We start from the raw sequence: 25,804 nt of genomic DNA on the forward strand, positions 1-25,804 counted from the left end.
CTCTGAGGTGTGTGTGAGAGAGTTCGAGATGATGTTCTGTTCTCTGAGTCGTATGTGAGAGAGTTCTAGATGAGGTTCTGTTTTCTGAGGTGTGTGTGAGAGAGTTCTAGATGATGTTCTGTTCTCTGAGTCGTGTGTGAGAGAGTTCTAGAGGAGGTTCTGTTCTCTGAGTCGTGTGTGAGAGATTTCTAGTTGAGGTTCTGTTCTTTGAGTCATGTGTGAGAGAGTTCTAGATGAGGTTCTGTTCTTTGAGTCATATGTGAGAGAGTACTAGAGGAGGTTCTGTTCCCTGAGATGTGTGAGAGAGAGTTCTAGATGATGTTCTGTTCTCTGAGATGTGTGAGAGAGAGTACTAGATGAGGTTCTGTTCTCTGAGATGTGTGAGAGAGAGTTCTAGATGATGTTCTGTTCTCTGAGTCGTGTGTGAGAGAGTTCTAGAGGAGGTTCTGTTCTCTGAGTTGTGTGTGAGAGAGTTCTAGATGAGGTTCTGTTCTCTGGGTCGTGTGTGAGAGTTCTAGATGAGGTTCTGTTCTCTGGGTCGTGTGTGAGAGTTCTAGATGAGGTTCTGTTCTCTGAGATATGTGTGAGAGAGTTCTAGAGAGGTTCTGTTCTCTGAGTCGTATGTGAGAGAGTTCTAGATGAGGTTCTGTTCTCTGAGGTGTGTGTGAGAGAGTTCGAGATGATGTTCTGTTCTCTGAGTCGTATGTGAGAGAGTTCTAGATGAGGTTCTGTTTTCTGAGGTGTGTGTGAGAGAGTTCTAGATGATGTTCTGTTCTCTGAGTCGTGTGTGAGAGAGTTCTAGAGGAGGTTCTGTTCTCTGAGTCGTGTGTGAGAGATTTCTAGTTGAGGTTCTGTTCTTTGAGTCATGTGTGAGAGAGTTCTAGATGAGGTTCTGTTCTTTGAGTCATATGTGAGAGAGTACTAGAGGAGGTTCTGTTCTCTGAGATGTGTGAGAGAGAGTTCTAGATGATGTTCTGTTCTCTGAGATGTGTGTGAGAGAGTACTAGAGGAGGTTCTGTTCTCTGAGATGTGTGAGAAAGAGTTCTAGAGGAGGTTCTGCTCACTGAAAGCTGCGTATCCGTCTCCTCTGAAGAAGGTCCCGTCCTGAGCGCCTCTAAAGCAGGAGCTCGTCCCATCAGCCACCAGTGGCCTGTTCAGGTCCATACGCACACCATTCAGAGTCACGTCCTGAAGACAAGCTGCCAGACTGTGTGTGACCTGCAGAACCACACACACACACCTCAGGTTAACTCGGACATTCCGGTGCTTTTTACACTTTTAACTCATAGTAAAGACATCTTCATCTTTCTTTAGTGTGTAATGTTGCTGTTTGATCATGAAAAAGCTCAAAAAGCAACATTACTGCAACAATGGAGAATATGAGGAAAATAATCAACATTCTAGCAGGAAAACCTGCTCTAGTAGAGCCGGAAAACAACATCAAGACTTTATATGAAAACATTTCAAACTGGTTTTGAAGTGAAAAACATTAGTTACGTTTCCGATCCTCTTGGCTGTGTATGTGGAAGGAATTCCTCCGAGGTACAACTTCCCCTCGACGTCGAGTGTGTGTCCTTTAGTGGAGATGCGGTCGGAGTCGCTGCCGTCCACACTGACCATCACTGACTTCTTACTGAACTCGGCCTTCACCTGCACACACACACATTAGTGTTATTCAAGGACTGTCTGACTCAGTCTGTTTCAGACGAACACAATCAGAGTTTTATTAAAATATGTCCAGGCTCTTCCTAGCTTTAATATAACTCTGATTGTGTCCGTCTGAAAGAAGAATGTCTTATACACCTAGGATGGCTTGACGCAAAGTAAATTATGGGCTAATTTTCATTTTTGGGTGAACTATCCCTTTAATGGACGGCTAGTCAGGGTGGAGGTGGTTTAACTCACGGTGTGCCAGAGGCCGTCGCTGATGCCAGCAGGGATCGTGGCGCTGGCGGGTCCTCGGCCCAGGTCACATGACAGAAGCAGACGGCCCGCCTGAAGCTGCAGAACCGCGTAATCCTGCTGGTTAGCGTTAGCCATGTAGAACAGAAGGCCGCTGTGAGCGAACGTCCGCACGGAGAGCTTCACCACGAAACTGAGACAACACACACACACACACACACACACAGTGAAGCGTTACATCATTACCTGTTACAATCTGTGAAAAGACTGTAAAGTGAATATACAGTAGTGGGGGGAAATTATGGAAACTTGTGTCCGCCACAGAATAAATAAATAAAAAAGTAATTGCGACTATTTTTCTCACAATTGCATGTTTTTATCTCGCAATTCTGACTTTATAACTCGCAATTCTGACTTTTTATCTCACAATTCTGACTTTATAACTCGCAATTCTGACTTTTTATCTCACAATTCTGACTTTATAACTCGTAATTCTGACTTTTTATCTCACAATTCTGACTTTATATCTCGCAATTCTGACTTTTTATCTCACAATTCTGACTTTATAACTCGTAATTCTGACTTTTTATCTCACAATTCTGACTTTATAACTCGTAATTCTGACTTTTTATCTCACAATTCTGACTTTATAACTCGTAATTCTGACTTTTTATCTCACAATTCTGACTTTATAACTCGCAATTCTGACTTTTTATCTCACAATTCTGACTTTATAACTCGTAATTCTGACTTTTTATCTCACAATTCTGACTTTATATCTCGCAATTCTGACTTTTTATCTCACAATTCTCAGAATTGCATGTAATGTAAACTCGAAATTGTAAGATAAAAAGTCGCAATTATCTTTTAAAATGTTTTATTCTGTGGCGGACACAAGCCTCCATAGAAAATTGACATCTTTATTCAGATATTATGAAAAAGATTTTGTAATCATATTAAGTAGTCGATTGTTTTATTTGTGATAACGCAATGAAAAATGGCAAATTGTGTGACATAAAAGAATTTATAAACATGCAAAAATAAGAGAGAAGCAACCAAATATTAATAACTGATTATGTTGTAGTCAGTGTTTGCTTTTTCCTCTCAGCTTTTAGTTTTTCTATGCTTTTTTTTCATAGTAAAATAAAACCTGTGGCTGTAGTTTGACTTTTTTTGACAAATAATTTTGTCAGATAAATACCTTACCAAGTTTAGTGTTTGTTCTTACCTCATATTTACAAATAAAAATACAATATCATATAAATATAAAAAACAATTTACTCTCCAGACATCACTTTTGGAAAGGTAAATAAATCATTTACTGGGTATGAAATAATACATTTTATTAATTTATTAATTTTATATTATTTAAATAAATGTTATATTATTGTATAATAATTTTAAATATTTAACTGTATATATTTTACCCCAGTTAGTTATAATATTATAATACTATTATATAATATAATAACCTTTTTATTTTATATATAGATATATATATATATATATACATACTTTATTTTATAAAATATATAAATATTATATAATATTGATGTGTCTATAATTTTCTTTTATTAAACAGTTCTTTCTTTTTTTCTTATTTTGTTGCTCAGAATCATGTGACTGTAAAGGTTCATTTATTGTTGTTTTGAATTTGTAATAAAAAGTTTATTTTTTGTGCTTTCTGATTTCAAGTGTCCAATCATTGTTTATTTGAATGTTTATTGAGATGCTCTTCCATCGTGAGCTCATGAACATGTGATTTTTGCTTTTATTTTTGAATAATAATATCAACATGGAGTCATATTGAACACAGAATGTTGGTTTAAAGAGAGTTTAATACCCAGTTTGTCTGATCAATGAAGCGTTATGAGAGTCTATGACAGCAGATTGATGGGTAATATATGATTACGAACGGGTCGTGTTGATTGGTTTACCTGGTTCTGACGGTCTTATTCTTAAAGCCCAAGATCATGTGACTGTGTCGAGACAGTCCGAACTGGTGGGATTCTGGGATGGTGTGTGTTGGGTCCGGGGCCGCACACTGAGGAAGGGAAGTTCAGTTAAAGTTCAGTTTGTACAGACACTTTCACAATACATGCCGTGAAACGCTTGTGTGAATGTTAGAGTTCAGCAGGCGCCCATATAAGGGCGTGATATTCTTACGATCTTACAGATGTTCAGTGTTTACAGAAACTCTACGCTATCTGAAGAATGTCACACAACATGCCTGTCATAGTGAGTTGCTAAGAAATATTTTGGTACTAAAATAATAAAAAACACCTTCATTACTTGAATAAAATGAAATACAACTGAGCTCTCACATGACCTTTATAAAGTTCACCGTGCAGATAAACAGCATCCAGGTGATGATGTATGAATATAAATATATTTGCACTGCACTAAATATTTATAAACATTCCCTTCGCGCGTCTGCAGGTGTGTGTGTGTGTGTGTGTGTGAGTGAGTGAGTGTGTGTGTGAGACTCACGCTGGTGCTGCCCGGTGTGAGTGCGCTCAGCTCCACTGCGGGGGTCAGGGGTCGTGTGGAGGGGTCAGAGGTCGGCTCCGCCTCCAGGTCGTCAGGTAAAAGCACACGTTTGGGTCTCTCCTCCAGTAAACAACTGTCCATGTCCACGTGCTCGTAGTGCAGCGCGCCGGACAGATCCAACAACCTGATGCACAGACACACACATTACACCTTCAGTCGCTTTCTGTGATGATATTTTCATATCTTTATATATATATATATATTTGTGCTGTGCAACGATTAATCACATCCAAAATAAAAGATTGTGTTTACATAATATATATGTGTGTACTGTGTATAATTATTTTGTATATACAAATACACACACATGTATGTATATATTTAAGATTTTTTATTTATTTATATATAAAATATAATATAAATTATGTATAAATAAATATACATATATACATGAAAATATTAAATAGACATGCATGTGTGTGTATTAATATACAAAATAATTATACACAGTACACACACATATATTATGTAAACACAAACTTTTATTTTGGATGCGATTAATCGCGATTAATTGTTAATTGTGTGTGAGTGAGTGAATGTGTTTGTGTCTGTGAGTGAGTGTGTGTGTGTGTATGTGTGTGTGTGTGTGTGTGTGTGTGTGTGTGTGTGTGTGTGTGTGTGTGTGTGTGTGTGTGTGTGTGTGTGTGTGTGTGTGTGTGTGTGTGTGTGTGAATGTGTGTGTGTGTGTCACTCACGTGCCATCCACTGCTGTGTTCCTGATGCAGCCGTAGAAGGAGTCGGAGGATCCCGGAACAACAGCTCGTTCTCCTGGAGGAACACCACCGAAGAAGAGCTGGTCCAGAGCCAGAGCTTTCTCAGCAGACGAGCCCAGCTTCAGAACCACCGGGTTCTGCTCGTCCACCAGCACTGAGATCGACCTGGAGATGGAGACATGGAGATGAAGAAACATGGAGAAACATGGAGAGGAAGAAACATGGAGAGGAAGAAACATGGAGATGAAGAAACATGGAGAGGAAGAAACATGGAGATGAAGAAACACAGAGATGAAGAAACATGGAGAAACATGGAGAGGAAGAAACATGGAGAGGAAGAAACATGGAGAGGAAGAAACATGGAGATGAAGAAACACAGAGATGAAGAAACATGGAGAAACATGGAGAGGAAGAAACACGGAGATGAAGAAACATGGAGAAACATGGAGAGGAAGAAACATGGAGAGGAAGAAACATGGAGAGGAAGAAACATGGAGATGAAGAAACACAGAGATGAAGAAACATGGAGAAACATGGAGAGGAAGAAACATGGAGAGGAAGAAACATGGAGAGGAAGAAACATGGAGATGAAGAAACACAGAGATGAAGAAACATGGAGAAACATGGAGAGGAAGAAACACGGAGATGAAGAAACATGGAGAAACATGGAGAGGAAGAAACACGGAGATGAAGAAACATGGAGAAACATGGAGATGAAGAAACATTGAGAAACATGGAGAAACATGGAGAAACACGGAGAGGAAGAAACATAGAGAAACATGGAGAAACACGGAGATGAAGAAACATGGAGAAGAAGAAACACGGAGATGAAGAAACATGAAGAAACATGGAGAAACATGGAGATGAAGAAACATTGAGAAACATGGAGAAACACGGAGAGGAAGAAACATAGAGAAACATGGAGAAACACGGAGATGAAGAAACATGGAGAGGAAGAAACACAGAGATGAAGAAACATGGAGAAACATGGAGAGGAAGAAACATGGAGATGAAGAAACATGGAGAAACATGGAGAGGAAGAAACACGGAGATGAAGAAACATGGAGAAACATGGAGAGGAAGAAACATGGAGAGGAAGAAACATGGAGAGGAAGAAACATGGAGATGAAGAAACACAGAGATGAAGAAACATGGAGAAACATGGAGAGGAAGAAACACAGAGATGAAGAAACATGGAGAAACATGGAGAGGAAGAAACACAGAGATGAAGAAACATGGAGAAACATGGAGAGGAAGAAACACGGAGATGAAGAAACATGGAGAAACATGGAGAGGAAGAAACATGGAGAGGAAGAAACATGGAGAGGAAGAAACATGGAGATGAAGAAACACAGAGATGAAGAAACATGGAGAAACATGGAGAGGAAGAAACACGGAGATGAAGAAACATGGAGAAACATGGAGAGGAAGAAACACGGAGATGAAGAAACATGGAGAAACATGGAGAGGAAGAAACATGGAGAGGAAGAAACATGGAGAGGAAGAAACATGGAGATGAAGAAACACAGAGATGAAGAAACATGGAGAAACATGGAGAGGAAGAAACACGGAGATGAAGAAACATGGAGAAACATGGAGAGGAAGAAACACGGAGATGAAGAAACATGGAGAAACATGGAGATGAAGAAACATTGAGAAACATGGAGAAACACGGAGAGGAAGAAACATGGAGAAACATGGAGAAACACGGAGATGAAGAAACATGGAGAAACATGGAGAAGAAGAAACACGGAGATGAAGAAACATGGAGAAACATGGAGAGGAAGAAACACGGAGATGAAGAAACATGGAGAAACATGGAGAAACATGGAGAGGAAGAAACACGGAGATGAAGAAACATGGAGATGAAGAAACATTGAGAAACATGGAGAAACACGGAGAGGAAGAAACATTGAGAAACATGGAGAAACACGGAGAGGAAGAAACATTGAGAAACATGGAGAAACATGGAGAAACGCGGAGATTGAGAAACAGAGAGGAAGAAACACGGAGAAACATGAAGATGAAGAAACTAAAGCTCAAGCATGGTCTCACTGGTCACACTGCTGCTACACACCTTTTGTTCCTCTGCAGTACGAGCGAATGCTCCTGTCCGTCACTGAAGGAGCCGTTCTGTGATTGGACGACGGCTTTGTGCACGGCTCCGCCCTCTGCCAAGCCCACATGGACCTCCACCAATCCGGACGCGAGCATCACGAGCAGGAACGGCTGAGAGCAGAGCGACAGATTAAACACACGCATGATCGGACAGGTTTACAGAGACACTGAGGGTCGAGTCCTGAATCTATTTGTCCGGATTGCAAAAAAAAATTTTTTTGTGTGTTTACTTGTCTTTAATAATGTTTGAAGTTTATATTAGTCAGGCTAGTTGTTCTTCTATGGTGTTTTTAAACCACAGGCAAACGTTCCTTGAGTAAGTGTTCTTTAGCCTGTTGATTTTTGTTCATGATATTCCGCTAGAATTAAATGTTTTACAATAAGACTAAATGTGAATGATATCCAAATATTTTTTTTACCTTATTGGAATCAAAATTAGGAATCGATAAGAATCGGAATCAAAATCAGAATCGTTAAAATTCAAACGATGCCCAACCCTACACAGGATCGTATCCTGACCTGTGGCGTGTGTCGGCGCGAGCGTCCCGCGGCTCGGCTAAATCCCGCCAGGATGATCCCGTGATCTCGTGTGCTGGAGAAGCTGCTCACGATCTCCGTATGGGAACCCAGGAGAACACCGGGCATCTCCAGAAAACCACTGCCGAACACAGACACGCTGCGGATGGGCTGGAAACACACGCAAACACAACTTTAAAAATCTAAATAATACTAATAAATAACTAAAACTAATAAATATATATATACAGTTGCAATCGATATTATTCAACCCCCATTGCAAATCAGGTTTACTGGCAAAATGTACAGACTTTCAGCAATGAACAAACAACACAGATGAAGCATATGGCTTCATCAAAAGCAAATCAAACACAAGTAACTGAAATAGCTCAACACAACAAATGTTTCAAGTGGTTTCCCCAAATTCAACTAAAAATGCAACTTTTATTGACTTCTGCAGTTTCAAAATTATTCACCCCCTTCATGGCTTCATCTTTAGCACTCAGTAGAACAACCTTTTTCTGTTCTGAGCGGCTGCAAGTGAGATGTATAACCAGACAGTGAGTTTCTGAGGACTCACGTTCCTCATGAGCAATGGCCTCCAGTTCAGGAATACTCCTGGACTTCTTCAAATCCCACCAGAGATTTTCTATGGGGTTCGAGTCATGTGATTTCTTCGAGACAGGACTTCTTCTGCAACCAATCCTGGGTGGAATCTGAGGAATGCTTGGGATCATTGTCCTGTTGAAGGACAGTCCTCACTGACGGCATGATGTTCTCTCCCAGGATCTCCTGATACTTCAGTGACTCCCTCTCTCCTTACCCACGCTGCAGGATTCCAGAGCCGGAGGATATACATCAGCCGAGAGCATCACGAGCTCCTCATGCTGAACTGTAGACAGAGTTCTTCACAGCTTATGCTTCATTCTTCCTCCTCCAGACACACCGCTGATCCAGAGGGCCGAAAAGTTCCAGTTTTGTTCCATCGCTCCACAGACAAGAATCCCAAAACATCTGGGGCTTATTTATATGATTTTGAGCACTTTTCTTGTGCTTTGGGTTTATTCCTTGAGCTCTGGCATACGTTTAGTACGAGCTTTCCTGTTCAGCTGAAACCCCAGAGTCTGTTTCCACTAAGTCTTGCTGCTGGTCTTCTGCAGTCACTCCAGGGTTTCTGCCCGTCCAGGGAGTCTAAACACTGTTCTTTTAACTTTAAACTTGCAAACTATGCTTCCAACAGTGTCTCTAGCAACATTTAGTGCTTTTTATATCCTGCTCCTTGTTTGTGAAGGGTGATGAAACCTTCTCTTAACTTTTTGGACCATTCTTTAGCCATATTTCTAACTTGCAGTCAAACGTGACACTCAACAAACCTCGCCAGTTCAGATATGTTGTGTGTTCTAGCTCAAGCACACCTGGTGCAACTAGTGAAGCCCTTGATTAGTTGCATCACGTGTGCTTGAGACAAATTTTTTTTTGCAGATCTGTGTTGTTGTGAGAGATTCTATCAGGGGGGTGATTAATTTTGAAACTGCAGAAGTCATAAAAAGTTAAATTTTCAGTTAAATTTGGGGAAACCACTTGAAACATTTGTTGTGATGAGTGATTTCAATTACTTTTGTTTGATTTGTTCATTGCAAAAAAAGTTTTTTGTAAATGAGTGTTGTTTGTTTGGGCTGGTTACTATTGGGATGTTGTTAAAAATCCAAACTCCGATACAGATCCCATCCCATCCCAAATATGTCTATATATTTTTTATAACTTTAACTAGTTTTTATTATTTATTTCAATTTTAGTTTTTCGTTATTTTAGTTCAAGTCAAGTTGCTTTGGCAACTAGCTGTAATAAAATAAATTTCACTTAACATTGAAAAAACAAAAGAAAATGTTTTTAATAGTTTTGACTATAATAACTGTACCTTGAGGACGCAGCCTTTCTTCACTCCGTACGCCTCTCTGAGCAGGTCGAAGTTTGTACGAGCGATTTCAACGTTCTTCATACACCCGACAAAAGAGCGAGCGACAACCTGCCTCCTGCGAAGAGCCAAAGAAGAGTTGCATTTAAAGACAAAAAAGGAATTATTTTAAACATTTAAACACACGATGCAACTCCAGCATGTCTTGAGAGGCTGGTCTCACCTGATTGGTCGAGAGGCTGGTAATCCACCGATGTAGATGGGGTCGAGGTCAGAGCGATTGAGGTCAGAGGCCGAGCCCGGTGACTCCGCCTCCATGACCTCTCTCTCGGACGGGTTATCAGCGGCCATCACCGATAAATGCCCTGCGGACAGAGCAGACGTTGTCTCATGTTAACCCTCATCCTTCCTCACGGGTCAAAACAACCCCAAGCCCTAAAATTATACTTTTTTTCAGAAAGCTTATTTTATTACAGTTTGATCATATTTTTTCTATTTTTTTATGCAATTTTTTTGGAGATATTTTGTGATTTTATTTACCTTTAAATTACTAGATTTGATCAATAAATAATAAATAAATAGTAATTTAAGCACATTCCTCACATTCTTTCAACAAATTCAAAATAACTCACAATTTCATGCATAACTCTTTTAATTCAGCTCTAAATATCTTACATTGGGTGTCTTTGCCGACCTCTTGTGGAAATAAAATATTATAACATGATAATGTTAATTTATAAAAAAAATTGTCTGTGTATTCATGGTTCAAGTACGGCAAAAGTCCTGAGGTCTTGGACCCTCTGATGAACACTAAATAAAATATTTTTAGAGTCAAAATGACCCGTGGGAAGGATGAGGGTTCAACAACTAATCAATAAGAATGGAGAATAAAACGGCACCTTTGCGCTTGTTCCTCTGCAGGGCGATTCTGTACCAGGATCCGGTGTTGTATGTTCTGTTCGAGGTCATGGTGAGTGCGCCTGAGCCCAGTTCAAAGGTCAGGTGAACCTTCCCTTCCACCAGCTCGACGGACAGAAAGTCTCTCTACAAGCACAGAGGACAAACGTGAGGGATAAACGAAATTGTGCAGCGAGGCGGATTAGCTGAGGTGACGTGACGCTAACACTAGCAGAAAAACGGCTAGCAGTGACATCAGCGGCAATCCACCTGTCACTCAAGTGGCCACACCCTTAATTATGCAGAACTTTAAGACTTAATATAATTTAAACGGATGAGTTATAAAAATATTCACCCGCCTCACAGTCGTCATGAAGGGCAACATTAGCTTTATAGACCAACACCACTTTTTGCACCAGACTGTAAACATGTGTGTTTCTGCTGTAAAGTTGGGCAGTTTAACATGCGTGTCTATGGGACTGAGTCTCTTCTGCAGCCGGCCTCTAGTGGCCAGTGGATGAACTGCAAGTTAACATGCGTGTCTATGGGACTGAGTCTCTTCTGCAGCCGGCCTCTAGTGGCCAGTGGATGAACTGCAAGTTAACATGTGTGTCTATGGGACTGACTCTCTTCTGCAGCCGGCCTCTAGTGGCCAGTGGATGAACTGCAGTTTAACTCACTCAGTGTTGGATTAAAGAGAGAGACGGGCAGTGTTGTGTGTAACTTATTACAAGTAACTTGAGTTACGTAATCAGATTACTTTTTCAAGTAACTAGTAAAGTAACGCATTACTTTTAAAATTTACAACAAAATATCTGAGTTAGTTTTTCAAATAAGTAACGCAAGTTACTTTGTTTTCCCATTTATTGACTGACCGCTCTCCTGTCCTCATGTTGAGACAAATCGAAGTGCAGAGGCGTTGTGTGTGTGTGTGTGTGTGTGTGTGTGTGTGTGTGTGTGTGTGTGTGTGTGTGTGAAGATTCAATATTCCTCAAAATGACTAAAATCTGTGAAATGCAGAATCAGAATACTATGCAAACCTCCAATGACTAAATATGTTAAAACATAAATTTGTATGCATTTAATCTCACTTTATCGACCTATGTACTCGCTTCTGACCTTCGATGATTCAGGTAAACCATAAGCAAAAAGTTTTTACTGGTAAAGTGTTAAACTTGTTTCTCCTGCATCTTCCGTTATCCTGAATATCAGCTGGACGGTTTGCTTGAGCTGTACTCTACTGTAATCCACCTTTACTGTACAGTCAATCTGCATTTCCTTCAACCTGAGGATTATTATTTCACTTTTGGTGTGAAAGGGTCTTTACATTTGCCCAAAAATAGAACTTTTTTGTTTGTAACGCATTACTTTTCCAAGTAACTCTTTCCCCCACACTGGAGAGGGGAACGTACCGTGCCGTTGGAGGCCAGATACAGCATCAGGCCGTTGGGAGAAAGCGTTCTGAAGAACATGACGACGCTGGTGGACATGGAGCGGAGAGACTTCTGGACCACAGAGAACCCACTGCCGTCGAAGTGGAACGAAGTGTCTTCAGTGCGGGGACTGGAACAGGGAACGAGTTCAGAGTTCAGCCGCTGGTAAAGAGTGTGTGTGTGTGTGTGTGTGTGTGAGTGTGTGTGTGTGTTTCACCTCATGAAGCAGCCGCCACACTCGCCCTGTCTCTCCGCGTAGTTCCACAAGCCGATGTTGTTCTCGTTGAGCGACGCTTCGCCCATGCAGCCTCTGAACTGGGTCGTTCTCACCGCTGGGGGTTTCTGGGAAACACAACACATGTTAATGGGGTCATAAAGGTGTTATTTTAATGTTCAGTGAGGTTCACCTATAGTAGTTACAAAACAAATCATAAATATGTGTGTCAAGTCACGTTTATTTATATATAGCGCTTTTTACAACACAGCTTTACAGAGATAACAGGAGAATAATGCAACACAGAAGAGAATGTCTAGAAGAGAATAGCGTCACAGTCCAGCTTAAGGAAGTTCAGTGATGGTTCATTTTTGTTTTAAAATTTAGTATTTATTAATTTAGTTAATTTATATATATATATAGCCGCTCTGGAGTAAACCGTGATGTCATCGTCCAGCTCAGTTCAGTTCTTGTATAATAATGTCAGTGCAGGAGATCAATAATATTGTTGAATATTAAATTATTAAATTAAATGTTAAATTGAATGTCCCCAACTAAGCAAGCCAAGCCAATGGCAACAAAGGTGGAAAAAAGGCGACAGTGTGTCGAGTGTGAGTGTAGGAGTGAGTGTGTGTGTGTGAGTGTGTGTGTGTGTGTGAGTGTGTGTGTGTGTGTATGTGTGAGTGAATGTGAGTGTGTGTATATGTGTATATGTGTGAGTGAATGTGAGTGTGTGTATATGTGTGTATATGTGTGAGTGTGTGTGTATATGTGTGTATATGTGTGAGTGTGTGTGTGTATATGTGTGAGTGTGTTATTTTATTATTATTATACATTTTATTTATAGGCGCCTTTCATGGCACTTAAGGACACTTTACAAAATCCATAAAAGCGATGACGTTAAACAATAAAACCAGTACAGCAACAAACATTAAATCACATAAAAGCCTGTGTGTGTATATGTGTGTGTGTGTGTGTGTGTGTGTGTGTGAGTGTGTGTGTGTGTAAGTATGCATGTGTGTGTGTGTATGTGTGTGTGTTAAAAATGATCAGTTCATCCCTCAATCTGAGCCTCAGTCTGAAATGATCAGTTTTGATCTGGACTCTGATGATGATGATGCCGACGAACACCCGTGTGGATCCACTGACATCCGTGTGTGTGTGTGTGTGTGAAGCGTCTCACCTTGACCTGAGCACCGAGTCCCCCGACAAACACCCGTGTGGATCCGCTGACGTCCATGACGGTGGAGGAACTGGACGCTGAGATCTTCACTGCGGGAAGCGGATCCGAGTCCGTCTGCTGGACGCTGAGGGTCCCGTGTCTCCCGAACCTGCATCCACACACACACACACACACACACACACACACACACACACACACACACACACACACACACACATCAGTGTTCCTCACTCAAAGGAAGAGCTAAAACACCTGACATCAGCGCTGAGAGTCACACACACACCGCGTCGCATTGATCCGGTGCCACTTGTCGTTGTTGATGTGAACGCCGGGATACTCCAGTCTGGTGTGTCCTGAGCCAGTGTCCCAGAGGAAAGACACCTTCCCATGACGCATTTCCAAAGCCATAAAATCCTCCTGATGGGGATTTAAACACTGATGAGACTTTAAACATTGACATATTCATACAAACATACTGCATGCATTAATAACTCTGAAACCATAAATGTTGTCAGCCATAAATAAGTGTTTTGTCTTTGATGGGCCGCTTAAAGTAACAAATCATGCAAATGTTGTGCAAAAGTAATAAATACACAGAGATCAAAAGTCAGCCGGGTTATTATCCATTAACTAAAACTTAAAAAACTTTTTTACTGAAATAAAACCAAGATAATCCACAAAAATAAATATTAGATTCAAATCAGAAAGGTGTGTGTGTAGCGGGTGACGTACGCCGGCGCCGCCGCCCATGTAGAAGAGCAGGTTATCCGGCTCTGAGGTCTTCATGGTCAGCGTGAGTGTGTTGAAGTTGCTGGACGTCACCTCAGGTCTGTACGCTCTCACACACCCCCGCTCGGCCGACACCGCCACTTTAATCTGCAAACATCAGAGCGTCAGCGTGATGTGTTTGTGAGGAGTGTGTGTGAGTGTATATGAGTGTGACTCTGTGTGTGAGTGTGTGTGTGTGTGTGATGGGAGTGTGAGTGTGTGTGTGTGTGTGAGATGGGAGTGTGAGTGTGTGTGTGAGTGTGATGGGAGCGTGATGTGTTTGTGAGTGTGTGTGTGTGTGTGATGGGAGTGTGAGTGTGAGTCTGTGTGAGTGTGAGCGTGAGTGTGAGTGTGAGCGTGATGTGAGTGTGAGCGTGAGTGTGTTTGTGAGTGTGAGCATGATGGGAGTGTGAGTGTGTGTGATGGGAGTGTGAGTGTGAGTGTGATGGGAGTGTGAGTGTGAGTCTGTGTGAGTGTGAGCGTGAGTGTGAGTGTGAGCGTGATGTGAGTGTGAGCGTGAGTGTGTTTGTGAGTGTGAGCATGATGGGAGTGTGAGTGTGTGTGTGAATGTGACAAGATGGGTGTGTGTGTGTGTGTGTGTGTGTGTGTGAATGTGAGCGTGATGGGAGTGTGTGTGTGTGTGTGTGTGTGTGAATGTGAGCGTGATGGGAGTGTGTGTGTGTGTGTGTGTGTGTGTGTGTGTGTGTGTGTGTGTGTGTGTGTGTGTGTGTGAGAGAGCGTGAGCGTGATGGGAGTGTGAGTGTGAGCGTGAGTGTGTGTGTGAGTGTGAGCGTGAGTGTGTGTGTGAGTGTGATGGGAGTGTGAGTGTATATGAGTGTGAGTGTGAGAGTGAGTGAGAGTGAGTGTGAGTGTGACTGAGTGTGAGTGTGAGTGAGTGTGAGTGTGAGAGTGAGTGTGAGAGTGAGTGTGTGTGTGTGTGTGAGTGTGATGGGAGTGTGAGAGTGAGTGTGAGTGAGTGTGAGAGTGAGTGTGAGAGTGAGTGTGAGTGAGAGTGAGTGTGACTGAGTGTGAGAGTGAGTGTGAGAGTGAGAGTGAGTGTGAGAGTGAGTGTGAGAGTGAGTGTGAGAGTGAGTGTGAGTGTGAGAGTGAGTGTGAGAGTGAGTGTGAGTGTGAGAGTGAGTGTGTGTGAGCGTGAGAGTGAGTGTGAGTGTGAGAGTGAGTGTGTGTGAGCGTGAGAGTGAGTGTGAGTGAGAGTGAGTGTGTGTGAGCGTGAGAGGTCACATGACGCGAGACTCACCGAAGCCGCCTGTTTGCGGGCCTGATTGATGAGTTCTCTGATGTCCGACAGGTTTCTGCTCAGGGTTTCTCCCAGAGTCTGCAGAGGCTTCAGCCGCTCGAACAGCCGCTCCGCCTTCAGGTGAGCCTCGTCCAGGCGGGATGAGGCGGCGCTGGCTGAGGGCGAGAAGAGAGACGCGCGTCATTTAATGTTATTTATACATATACATTTATGTTATTTATTTATATCTTATGTTATTTATATTTATACATCATTCAGAATATTTAGAGAACATTCAAAAGTAACATTCCCATAATGTTTGAAGAATGATCCAATGGAATGTTTCTCACACACACACACACACACAAACACACACACACACACACACACACACACACACACACACACACACACACACACACACACACACACACACACACACACACGTGAGACCCTCATGAGGTGCTCTGACTGGATCTCTCACCGGTCTCCTGTGAGTCTCTTGGCGCTTTTCCACTGCATGGTACGGCTCGGTTCGGCTCGGTACGGTTCGACTCGGCACGGAACGGTTCGGCTCGCTTCGCTTTTCCACTGCGTGGTACGACTCGGCTCGGTACGGCACGGTTCGGTTCGCTTTAGCTCGGTTGCTTTTCCACTGCAGTTAGTACCGCTTCAAAGTGGGTGGGACTGATCGTTATATAGTTGCCGTCTCTACTGCCATGACATCATCATATTAAATACGAATTTTTCATTCCGTGTTTCCCCATCCGCTCCTCTGCAACCAACGAGAGGAACGTCTGCACCTCGTCCACTGACCACGATTCAGCCATTTCTTTTTTTTAAAGCATTTTTGAAGCAAATACTTTTAAAACAGGCGCTGTGTTGGCTGTTGTCTACTGGCTATTTAAATCTAGTGGGTTTAGTGTCTCGTGTTGTAAATACAATGACGCTGGTAGTGATGATTCTGTCTGACCAATCAGTGATCTGCAGTGTTTGCACGTCACATTTTAGTATCGGTACGGTACGCTTGGAACCTCAACAGAGGTGGTACCATTTAAAGCGAGCCGAAGCGAGCCGTACCGTACCGTACCATGCAGTGGAAATGCGCCATAAGTGAGCCGTACTGAACCGAGCCGTACCGTACCATGCAGTGGAAAAGCGCCAAAGCGTGCCGTACCGAACCGAGCCGTACCGTACCATGCAGTGGAAAAGCGCCATCTGATGAGCTGACACACACACACACACACACACACACACACACACACACACACACACACACACTGGATCTCTCACCGGTCTCCTGTGAGTCTCTGATGAGCTGGATGTTGCTCCTGCTGCTGCTGTTCACGGACTCGACCGCAGAGAACGACTCGTCCAGCTTCACACGGTAATCCTCCAGACGCTCCAGCGCTCTCTGTAGAGTGGCGTTCACTGCCTCTGCCTGTTGCTTCGCCTCGAGGATCTCATCTCTGCTGCCTGAGAGAGAGAAACATCTGATCTACCACAGAACAGGGAACCTTCTGGAAGATCCTCTCAGAGTTATGGACAAACACTCTTCCACGTTAATAAAATGTTTATTCTATATATAAATAAAACAGTTCTCAAAACATTATTTATACATCATTCATGGAACATTTTTTAAATGTTACCACTTGTTTAAAAGTAACATTTGTTGTGAAAAGTAACTGTTCTCATGGTGCATTTTTGTCAGCTGGATTACACACACACACACACACACACACACACACACACACACACACACACACATGCACTGATCTGTGTCACGTACCGTTCGGCAGGTTTCTCAGGACACTGAGGGCTTCTGGGAGCAGATGAGTGAAGTTCTGAACATTCGCTCTAACTCGACTCAACCTGCGAGTTACTTCAGTGACGTTAAACACCAGCCCTGGAACACACACACACACACACACACACATGAAACACCAATACATCAGTGTGTGAGTCGACAGCTTTACACTTCAGTCATTCCTTCACGTCTACAGTCATTACTTCTCAGCGTTAGCTAAACCGTGAGTGTGTTTCACCTGCAGTGAGTGTGTCTAGGGCTCCGCTGGCGTCCAGAACCTCCTCGCCCGCCTGAAGCGCCCTCGTCCCCTGTGCAGTGAGCGACTGCTCCCACGTCTTGCAGGAAACAGGCCAATCAGCATCACGTTATTATATCATTCTGCATTTTCAACAACTTTTGATGATGTATAGCAGCGATTCCCAAACCTTTTTCCCACTCGAATCACTTGGACGTAAAATATTCACCATTTTAAGTAAATATTTTAATAATTTAACAACAAATTAGCATTTTTGTGGAAACATGACATGCAAGCGAACAGATAAAATATATAATCTTTTTTTAGTGTTTTTTTTTATTCAAATAATGTATACAGGCCAAAATTTTATTATTTATTATATTATATAATATTATAATATATTTAAATGAATGAAAGTAGATTTAGTTTTAAACAACAACCCTGGTTTTAGGTGAATTACTCTGAGATTAATATAAAAGTATATATAAATAAATAAATCATAAATAAATATAAATATAAATAATTTCAATAAAAACGTTTAATAGTTTTAGATAATAATAACCCTGGTTTTATGTGCATTACTCTTCACAATAAAAAAAAAAAAAAAAAAAAAAAAATTAAATATAAAAAAAATTTAATAAAAAAAAAACTTTTTTAGTGTTTTATTTTGATTAAAATAATGTATCCAGGCTAAAATTTTTATTTTTTTATTTTACTGTTACATCCGATTTCATTAATTATTAGCTAATTTGTGAAACCTCCCTGTACGCTTTGATTGGTGGACGTACCAGATTGAGGGCGGAGCTTGCGCTGTGATTGGCGGCGTGGGCCAGATCTCCCGCCATCTGAATATTCTCTCTGATGTTGCTGTTGGTCTGACTGACGCTGGTCGCGTTTACTGATTCAGATCTGACCTCGGATAGAGAACTGACCGCAAAAAGAAAGATATCGAGTTATTTACAATACCAACAATATATATGATACGTTCTGTGGGATTTTTAGTGTGACGCACCTGTTAAGGGCTTGTGCCTGTTTGCTGAGGGCTTGCGCGTGATCCTCAGCCCGGTACACCAGCTGTAGGGCATCTCTTTTGGTCAAATCCATCACTAAAGTGTCCACATGCTTCCTGAGATTCACACTCCAGCCTTCCAGATGGTTCTTCATCTCATCCAGAGTCTGGAACGACAAACGCATCATCTGAGATCACATTCACCGTGCCGTATGTGTGTCATAATCACATTCACCGTTCCGTATGTGGTGTGTCATAATCACATTCACCGTGCCGTATGTGTGTCATAATCACATTCACCGTGCCGTATGTGTGTCATAATCACATTCACCGTGCCGTATGTGTGTCATAATCACATTCACCGTTCCGTATGTGGTGTGTCATAATCACATTCACCGTGCCGTATGTGTGTCATAATCACATTCACCGTGCCGTATGTGTGTCATAATCACATTCACCGTTCCGTATGTGGTGTGTCATAATCACATTCACCGTTCCGTATGTGTGTCATAATCACATTCACCGTGCCGTATGTGTGTCATAATCACATTCACCGTGCCGTATGTGTGTCATAATCACATTCACCGTGCCGTATGTGTGTCATAATCACATTCACCGTGCCGCGTATGTGGTGTGTCATAATCACATTCACCGTTCCGTATGTGTGTCATAATCACATTCACCGTGCCGTATGTGTGTCATAATCACATTCACCGTGCCGTATGTGTGTCATAATCACATTCACCGTGCCGTATGTGTGTCATAATCACATTCACCGTGCCGTATGTGTGTCATAATCACATTCACCGTTCCGTATGTGGTGTGTCATAATCACATTCACCGTTCCGTATGTGTGTCATAATCACATTCACCGTGCCGTATGTGTGTCATAATCACATTCACCGTGCCGTATGTGTGTCATAATCACATTCACCGTGCCGTATGTGTGTCATAATCACATTCACCGTTCCGTATGTGTGTCATAATCACATTCACCGTGCCGTATGTGTGTCATAATCACATTCACCGTGCCGTATGTGGTGTGTCATAATCACATTCACCGTGCCGTATGTGTGTCATAATCACATTCACCGTGCCGTATGTGTGTCATAATCACATTCACCGTTCCGTATGTGTGTCATAATCACATTCACCGTGCCGTATGTGGTGTGTCATAATCACATTCACCGTGCCGTATGTGTGTCATAATCACATTCACCGTGCCGTATGTGTGTCATAATCACATTCACCGTGCCTTATACGTGTTATAATCACATTCACCGTTCCGTATGTGGTGTGTCATAATCACATTCACCGTTCCGTATGTGGTGTGTCATAATCACATTCACCGTGCCGTATGTGTGTCATAATCACATTCACCGTTCCGTATGTGTGTCATAATCACATTCACCGTGCCGTATGTGTGTCATAATCACATTCACCGTGCCGTATGTGTGTCATAATCACATTCACCGTTCCGTATGTGTGTCATAATCACATTCACCGTGCCGTATGTGTGTCATAATCACATTCACCGTGCCGTATGTGGTGTGTCATAATCACATTCACCGTTCCGTATGTGGTGTGTCATAATCACATTCACCGTGCCGTATGTGTGTCATAATCACATTCACCGTTCCGTATGTGTGTCATAATCACATTCACCGTTCCGTATGTGGTGTGTCATAATCACATTCACCGTGCCGTATGTGTGTCATAATCACATTCACCGTTCCGTATGTGTGTCATAATCACATTCACCGTTCCGTATGTGTGTCATAATCACATTCACCGTGCCGTATGTGTGTCATAATCACATTCACCGTTCCGTATGTGTGTCATAATCACATTCACCGTGCCGTATGTGTGTCATAATCACATTCACCGTTCCGTATGTGTGTCATAATCACATTCACCGTTCCGTATGTGTGTCATAATCACATTCACCGTGCCGTATGTGTGTCATAATCACATTCACCGTTCCGTATGTGGTGTGTCATAATCACATTCACCGTTCCGTATGTGTGTCATAATCACATTCACCGTGCCGTATGTGTGTCATAATCACATTCACCGTGCCGTATGTGTGTCATAATCACATTCACCGTTCCGTATGTGGTGTGTCATAATCACATTCACCGTTCCGTATGTGTGTCATAATCACATTCACCGTGCCGTATGTGTGTCATAATCACATTCACCGTGCCGTATGTGTGTCATAATCACATTCACCGTTCCGTATGTGGTGTGTCATAATCACATTCACCGTGCCGTATGTGTGTCATAATCACATTCACCGTGCCGTATGTGTGTCATAATCACATTCACCGTGCCGTATGTGTGTCATAATCACATTCACCGTGCCGTATGTGTGTTATAATCACATTCACCGTGCCGTATGTGTGTCATAATCACATTCACCGTGCCGTATGTGTGTCATAATCATGAGGTATAGAAACGTCACTTACATCCGTCCCGTTGTCCATGTTTTCTGCTATTTTGAGGGCATCAGTCAGCAGGTCTTGAGCTTCCTGTACTTGTGTTTCTACTTCCTGGTTCAGATTGTTGACATTGTTGCTGGAGATCTGGAGAAAGAGATTTTTTTAATGTCTCTCTGCTCATCAATTTGATCAAAACTAATATTATTGCACGTTTTCTATGTGAATATAAAGTAAAGTGTGACACTGAAGACTGGAGTAATGATGCTGAACATTCAGCTTTAATCACAGGAATAAATTACACTTTACTATATATTCACATAGAAAACAGAGGATTTACATTATAATAATATTTCACTGTTTTAACAGTATATCTGATCATATAAAGGCAGCCCTGGTGAGCAGGAGAGATGATTGTGTGTGTTTCTGCTGGAGACTCACCGTGAGCTGACTCCGGCTGATCATGATCTCCTCCGTCAAGCGTCGGCTCTGGTTAGTGAGGCTCTCGCTCGTGTTTATGATCTCCTGGATCTGCAGGATCTGATGCTCGAATCTTCTGAGTGTCGAGGAGACGTTCTCCAGTCTGAACTGGTTCTGTCCGAGCGGATGCTTAATCTCCTCCTGAACCCTCCGCAGAACAGACACTGCAGAGCTGAACACACACACACACACACACACACACACACACACTACTTTACAAACACTTACGGTAACACTTTATTCTGATGGTCCCTTTGGAACATTCTGTTGACTATAAGTAACTTTGAACTGCATGTCAACATGCTCTCATTAGTTAGAAAGTAGTCCGTTTCTTTAAAGAATCCACTTTTCCTATTATACTGATAATTATGAGATGTTCAGTTTTCAAAGATTCAAAGAGGCAGGATTTACAATCTGTGCAGATTAATTTAACACTACATTAGAAACGTTCCCGTAACACTGTACAATAAGGTTCATTAGTTAACATTAGTTTACTACCTTAGTTAACATGCACTAAGAATGAACAGCATTTATTAATCTTAGTTAATATTCATTTCAACATTTACTAATACTTTATCAAAATCAAAGGTTGTATTTGTTAGCATTAGTTAATGCACTGTGAGCTAACATGAACAAACAATGAACAGCTTAACATTAACAAAGATTAGAAGCTGATGTAACAAATGTATTGCTCATGTTAGTTCATGTTAGTAAACTAATGTTAACTAATGAACCTGATTGTAAAGTGTAACGGGAACGTTAGACGTACGTGTGTGTGCGCAGACGAGTGTGTGTGTGTGTGTGTGTGTGTCGTACCTGAGTTCGCGCAGCGCAGTCGCACTGCAGTGTGTCAGACTGAAGATCCTGATCTTCTCCAGCGTCGTGTTCATCTCCTCCATCAGGAACGTATCGTTCACTTCATCAAGATCATCGTCCGTCGTCACGTTCACAGCATGAACCTGCTCCGTCAGGCCTGGACCAATCACAGAGCAGCAGCGGTGAGCACAGCAGCCAATCACAGAGCAGCAGCGGTGAGCACAGCAGCCAATCACAGACCAGCAGCGATGAGCACAGCAGCCAATCACAGACCAGCAGCGGTGAGCACAGCAGCCAATCACAGACCAGCAGCGGTGAGCACAGCAGCCAATCACTGACCAGCAGCGGTGAGCACAGCAGCCAATCACAGACCAGCAGCGGTGAGCACAGCAGCCAATCACAGACCAGCAGCGGTGAGCACAGCAGCCAATCACAGACCAGCAGCAGTGAGCACAACAGCCAATCAAATCATGATCTTATCAACCAAGTAACTGAGCATCTAAAATAGATCTGTTTTTTATTTACATATTTAGATGGATTGAATCTGCCATTCTAATATTATTTGTGTACTATTATAATATTTATTAATATTTTGAATTATTATATACTTTCATTTTTATATTTTCATTTTTAAAGTTTGTTAAGTTTTATTTTATATGATTAAATTCAATTAATGAAAATGTTTTCTTTAAATACTTTTAGTTAATTATAACAATACTGGTTTTAGGTGCATTGCTCTGAGATTAATTTAAATAAAACAGAAATAAATAAATCATAAATAAATATATAAATAAATAATTTCTGCTTTATTTAAAAAAAAAATAAAAAAAAAATTATAGTTTTATTTTAGGTAATAATAACCCTGGTTTTAGGTGCATTACCCTACAAAATAAAATAAAATAACTGAGATCATCTTTCTTTGGTTACCGTGGACGGCAGAGTGAGTGTTTCTGATGAGCTCCAGCAACCGTTCGCCCAGCGTGAGCTTCTCCTCAGAGTTCAGCAGCACCGCTTCACTGCCGTCAAACACACTCTGGACCTGCACACACACACACACACACACACACTGAGCATCAGCATCAGTCTCCCGTCGCCATGGTTACCGTGAGGAGGGATGCGAGCGTACCTGTTGCTGCAGGTCAGTGATGTCATCGCTCAGGTGTCTCAAGCTCCGCTCTCCTGCGGTCAGGTGATAATCTGGGCTCTGATCCCACGACATCAAACTCTGGAAATGAGGTTTACATATGAAGTATTCATGCATGCAGTGTTACATGAGGGATGGTTTATGCAGGCTGGGTCACGTGACTGACCTTGACCTCTCGGGTCTGGTTCTCGAGGGTCATGAGCTGGCTGTAGGGGGCGATGATGACACCCGACAGGTTTAGAGACGCGACTGACCCATCTATAGAGTCCAGATCGTCCAACAGCAGTCCTGTGCATCCGTCATCACACGCTGAAGAGACACGAGCTGGTCATCACACTGACACACTCAACATACACACTCAACTCAACACTGAACTCAACTGAGCTGAATCAACACTGAACTGATCTGAATCAACACTGAGCTGAATCAACACTGAACTGATCTGAATCAAGACTGAACTCAACTGAGCTGAGCTGAATCAACACTGAACTCAACTGAGCTGAATCAACACTGAACTGATCTGAATCAACACTGAGCTGAATCAACACTGAACTGATCTGAATCAACACTGAGCTGAATCAACACTGAACTGATCTGAATCAACACTGAGCTGAATCAACACTGAACTGAATCAACACTGAACTGAATCAACACTGAACTGATCTGAATCAACACTGAGCTGAATCAACACTGAACTGAATCAACACTGAGCTGAATCAACACTGAACTGATCTGAATCAACACTGAGCTGAATCAACACTGAACTGATCTGAATCAACACTGAGCTGAATCAACACTGAACTGATCTGAATCAACACTGAGCTGAATCAACACTGAACTGAATCAACACTGAGCTGAATCAACACTGAACTGAATTAACACTGAACTCAACTGAGCTGAATCAACACTGAACTGAATCAACACTGAACTCAACTGAGCTGAATCAACACTGAACTGAATCAACGCTGAACTCAACTGAGCTGAATCAACACTGAGCTGAATCATTACTGAACTGATCTGAATCAACACTGAACTGAATCATTACTGAACTGATCTGAATCAACACTGAACTGAATCAACACTGAACTCAACTGAGCTGAATCAACACTGAACTGATCTGAATCAACACTGAGCTGAATCAACACTGAACTGAATCAACACTGAACTGATCTGAATCAACACTGAATTGAATCAACACTGAACTCAACTGAGCTGAATCAACACTGAACTGATCTGAATCAACACTGAGCTGAATCAACACTGAACTGAATCAACACTGAACTCAACTGAGCTGAATCAACACTGAACTGAATCAACACTGAACTCAACTGAGCTGAATCAACACTGAACTGAATCAACGCTGAACTCAACTGAGCTGAATCAACACTGAGCTGAATCAACGCTAAACTCAACTGAGCTGAATCAACACTGAACTGATCTGAATCAACACTGAGCTGAATCAACACTGAACTGAATCAACACTGAACTCAACTGAGCTGAATCAACACTGAACTGAATCAACACTGAACTCAACTGAGCTGAATCAACACTGAACTGAATCAACGCTGAACTCAACTGAGCTGAATCAACACTGAACTGAATCAACGCTAAACTCAACTGATCTGAATCAACACTGAACTGAATCAACACTGAACTCAACTGAGCTGAATCAACACTGAACTGATCTGAATCAACACTGAGCTGAATCAACACTGAACTGAATCAACACTGAACTGATCTGAATCAACACTGAATTGAATCAACACTGAACTCAACTGAGCTGAATCAACACTGAACTGATCTGAATCAACACTGAGCTGAATCAACACTGAGCTGAATCAACACTGAACTGAATCAACACTGAACTCAACTGAGCTGAATCAACACTGAACTGAATCAACGCTGAACTCAACTGAGCTGAATCAACACTGAACTGATCTGAATCAACACTGAGCTGAATCAACACTGAACTGATCTGAATCAACACTGAGCTGAATCAACACTGAACTGAATCAACACTGAACTCAACTGAGCTGAATCAACACTGAACTGAATCAACTCTGAACTCAACTGAGCTGAATCAACACTGAACTGAATCAACACTGAACTCAACTGAGCTGAATCAACACTGAACTGATCTGAATCAACACTGAGCTGAATCAACACTGAACTGATCTGAATCAACACTGAACTGAATCAACACTGAACTCAACTGAGCTGAATCAACACTGAACTGATCTGAATCAACACTGAACTGAATCAACACTGAACTCAACTGAGCTGAATCAACACTGAACTGATCTGAATCAACACTGAACTGATCTGAATCAACACGGAGCTGAATCAACACTGAACTGAATCAACTCTGAACTGAATTGAATAATTGATAAAGTTCGACATGGTTATTTTCCCGTTTATCACGGTGAAGC

General features: G+C 41.9%; 1 protein-coding gene across 1 annotated transcript in view; it reads right to left on the bottom strand.

Annotated features, from left to right (window-relative positions):
• Positions 1–25,804, bottom strand: part of lama1 (laminin, alpha 1) — a 78,213-nt gene that overhangs the window by 2,853 nt on the left and 49,556 nt on the right. The window contains 28 exon segments of the mRNA XM_082184632.1: positions 1,065–1,218; positions 1,498–1,650; positions 1,906–2,095; positions 3,840–3,946; positions 4,393–4,576; positions 5,148–5,330; positions 7,243–7,394; positions 7,803–7,970; positions 9,718–9,832; positions 9,938–10,079; positions 10,614–10,758; positions 12,024–12,174; positions 12,262–12,386; positions 13,442–13,589; positions 13,725–13,858; positions 14,174–14,317; positions 15,468–15,622; positions 16,740–16,922; positions 17,236–17,352; positions 17,492–17,588; positions 18,277–18,415; positions 18,501–18,664; positions 20,966–21,082; positions 21,377–21,587; positions 22,232–22,388; positions 23,159–23,270; positions 23,358–23,456; positions 23,542–23,684. Coding sequence (XP_082040758.1) covers positions 1,065–1,218; positions 1,498–1,650; positions 1,906–2,095; positions 3,840–3,946; positions 4,393–4,576; positions 5,148–5,330; positions 7,243–7,394; positions 7,803–7,970; positions 9,718–9,832; positions 9,938–10,079; positions 10,614–10,758; positions 12,024–12,174; positions 12,262–12,386; positions 13,442–13,589; positions 13,725–13,858; positions 14,174–14,317; positions 15,468–15,622; positions 16,740–16,922; positions 17,236–17,352; positions 17,492–17,588; positions 18,277–18,415; positions 18,501–18,664; positions 20,966–21,082; positions 21,377–21,587; positions 22,232–22,388; positions 23,159–23,270; positions 23,358–23,456; positions 23,542–23,684 — 4,089 coding nt within the window.

This window comes from Leuciscus leuciscus (genome assembly GCF_965113295.1).
Source record: "Leuciscus leuciscus genome assembly, chromosome: 11".
In the NCBI taxonomy this organism is placed as follows: Eukaryota; Metazoa; Chordata; class Actinopteri; order Cypriniformes; family Leuciscidae; genus Leuciscus; species Leuciscus leuciscus.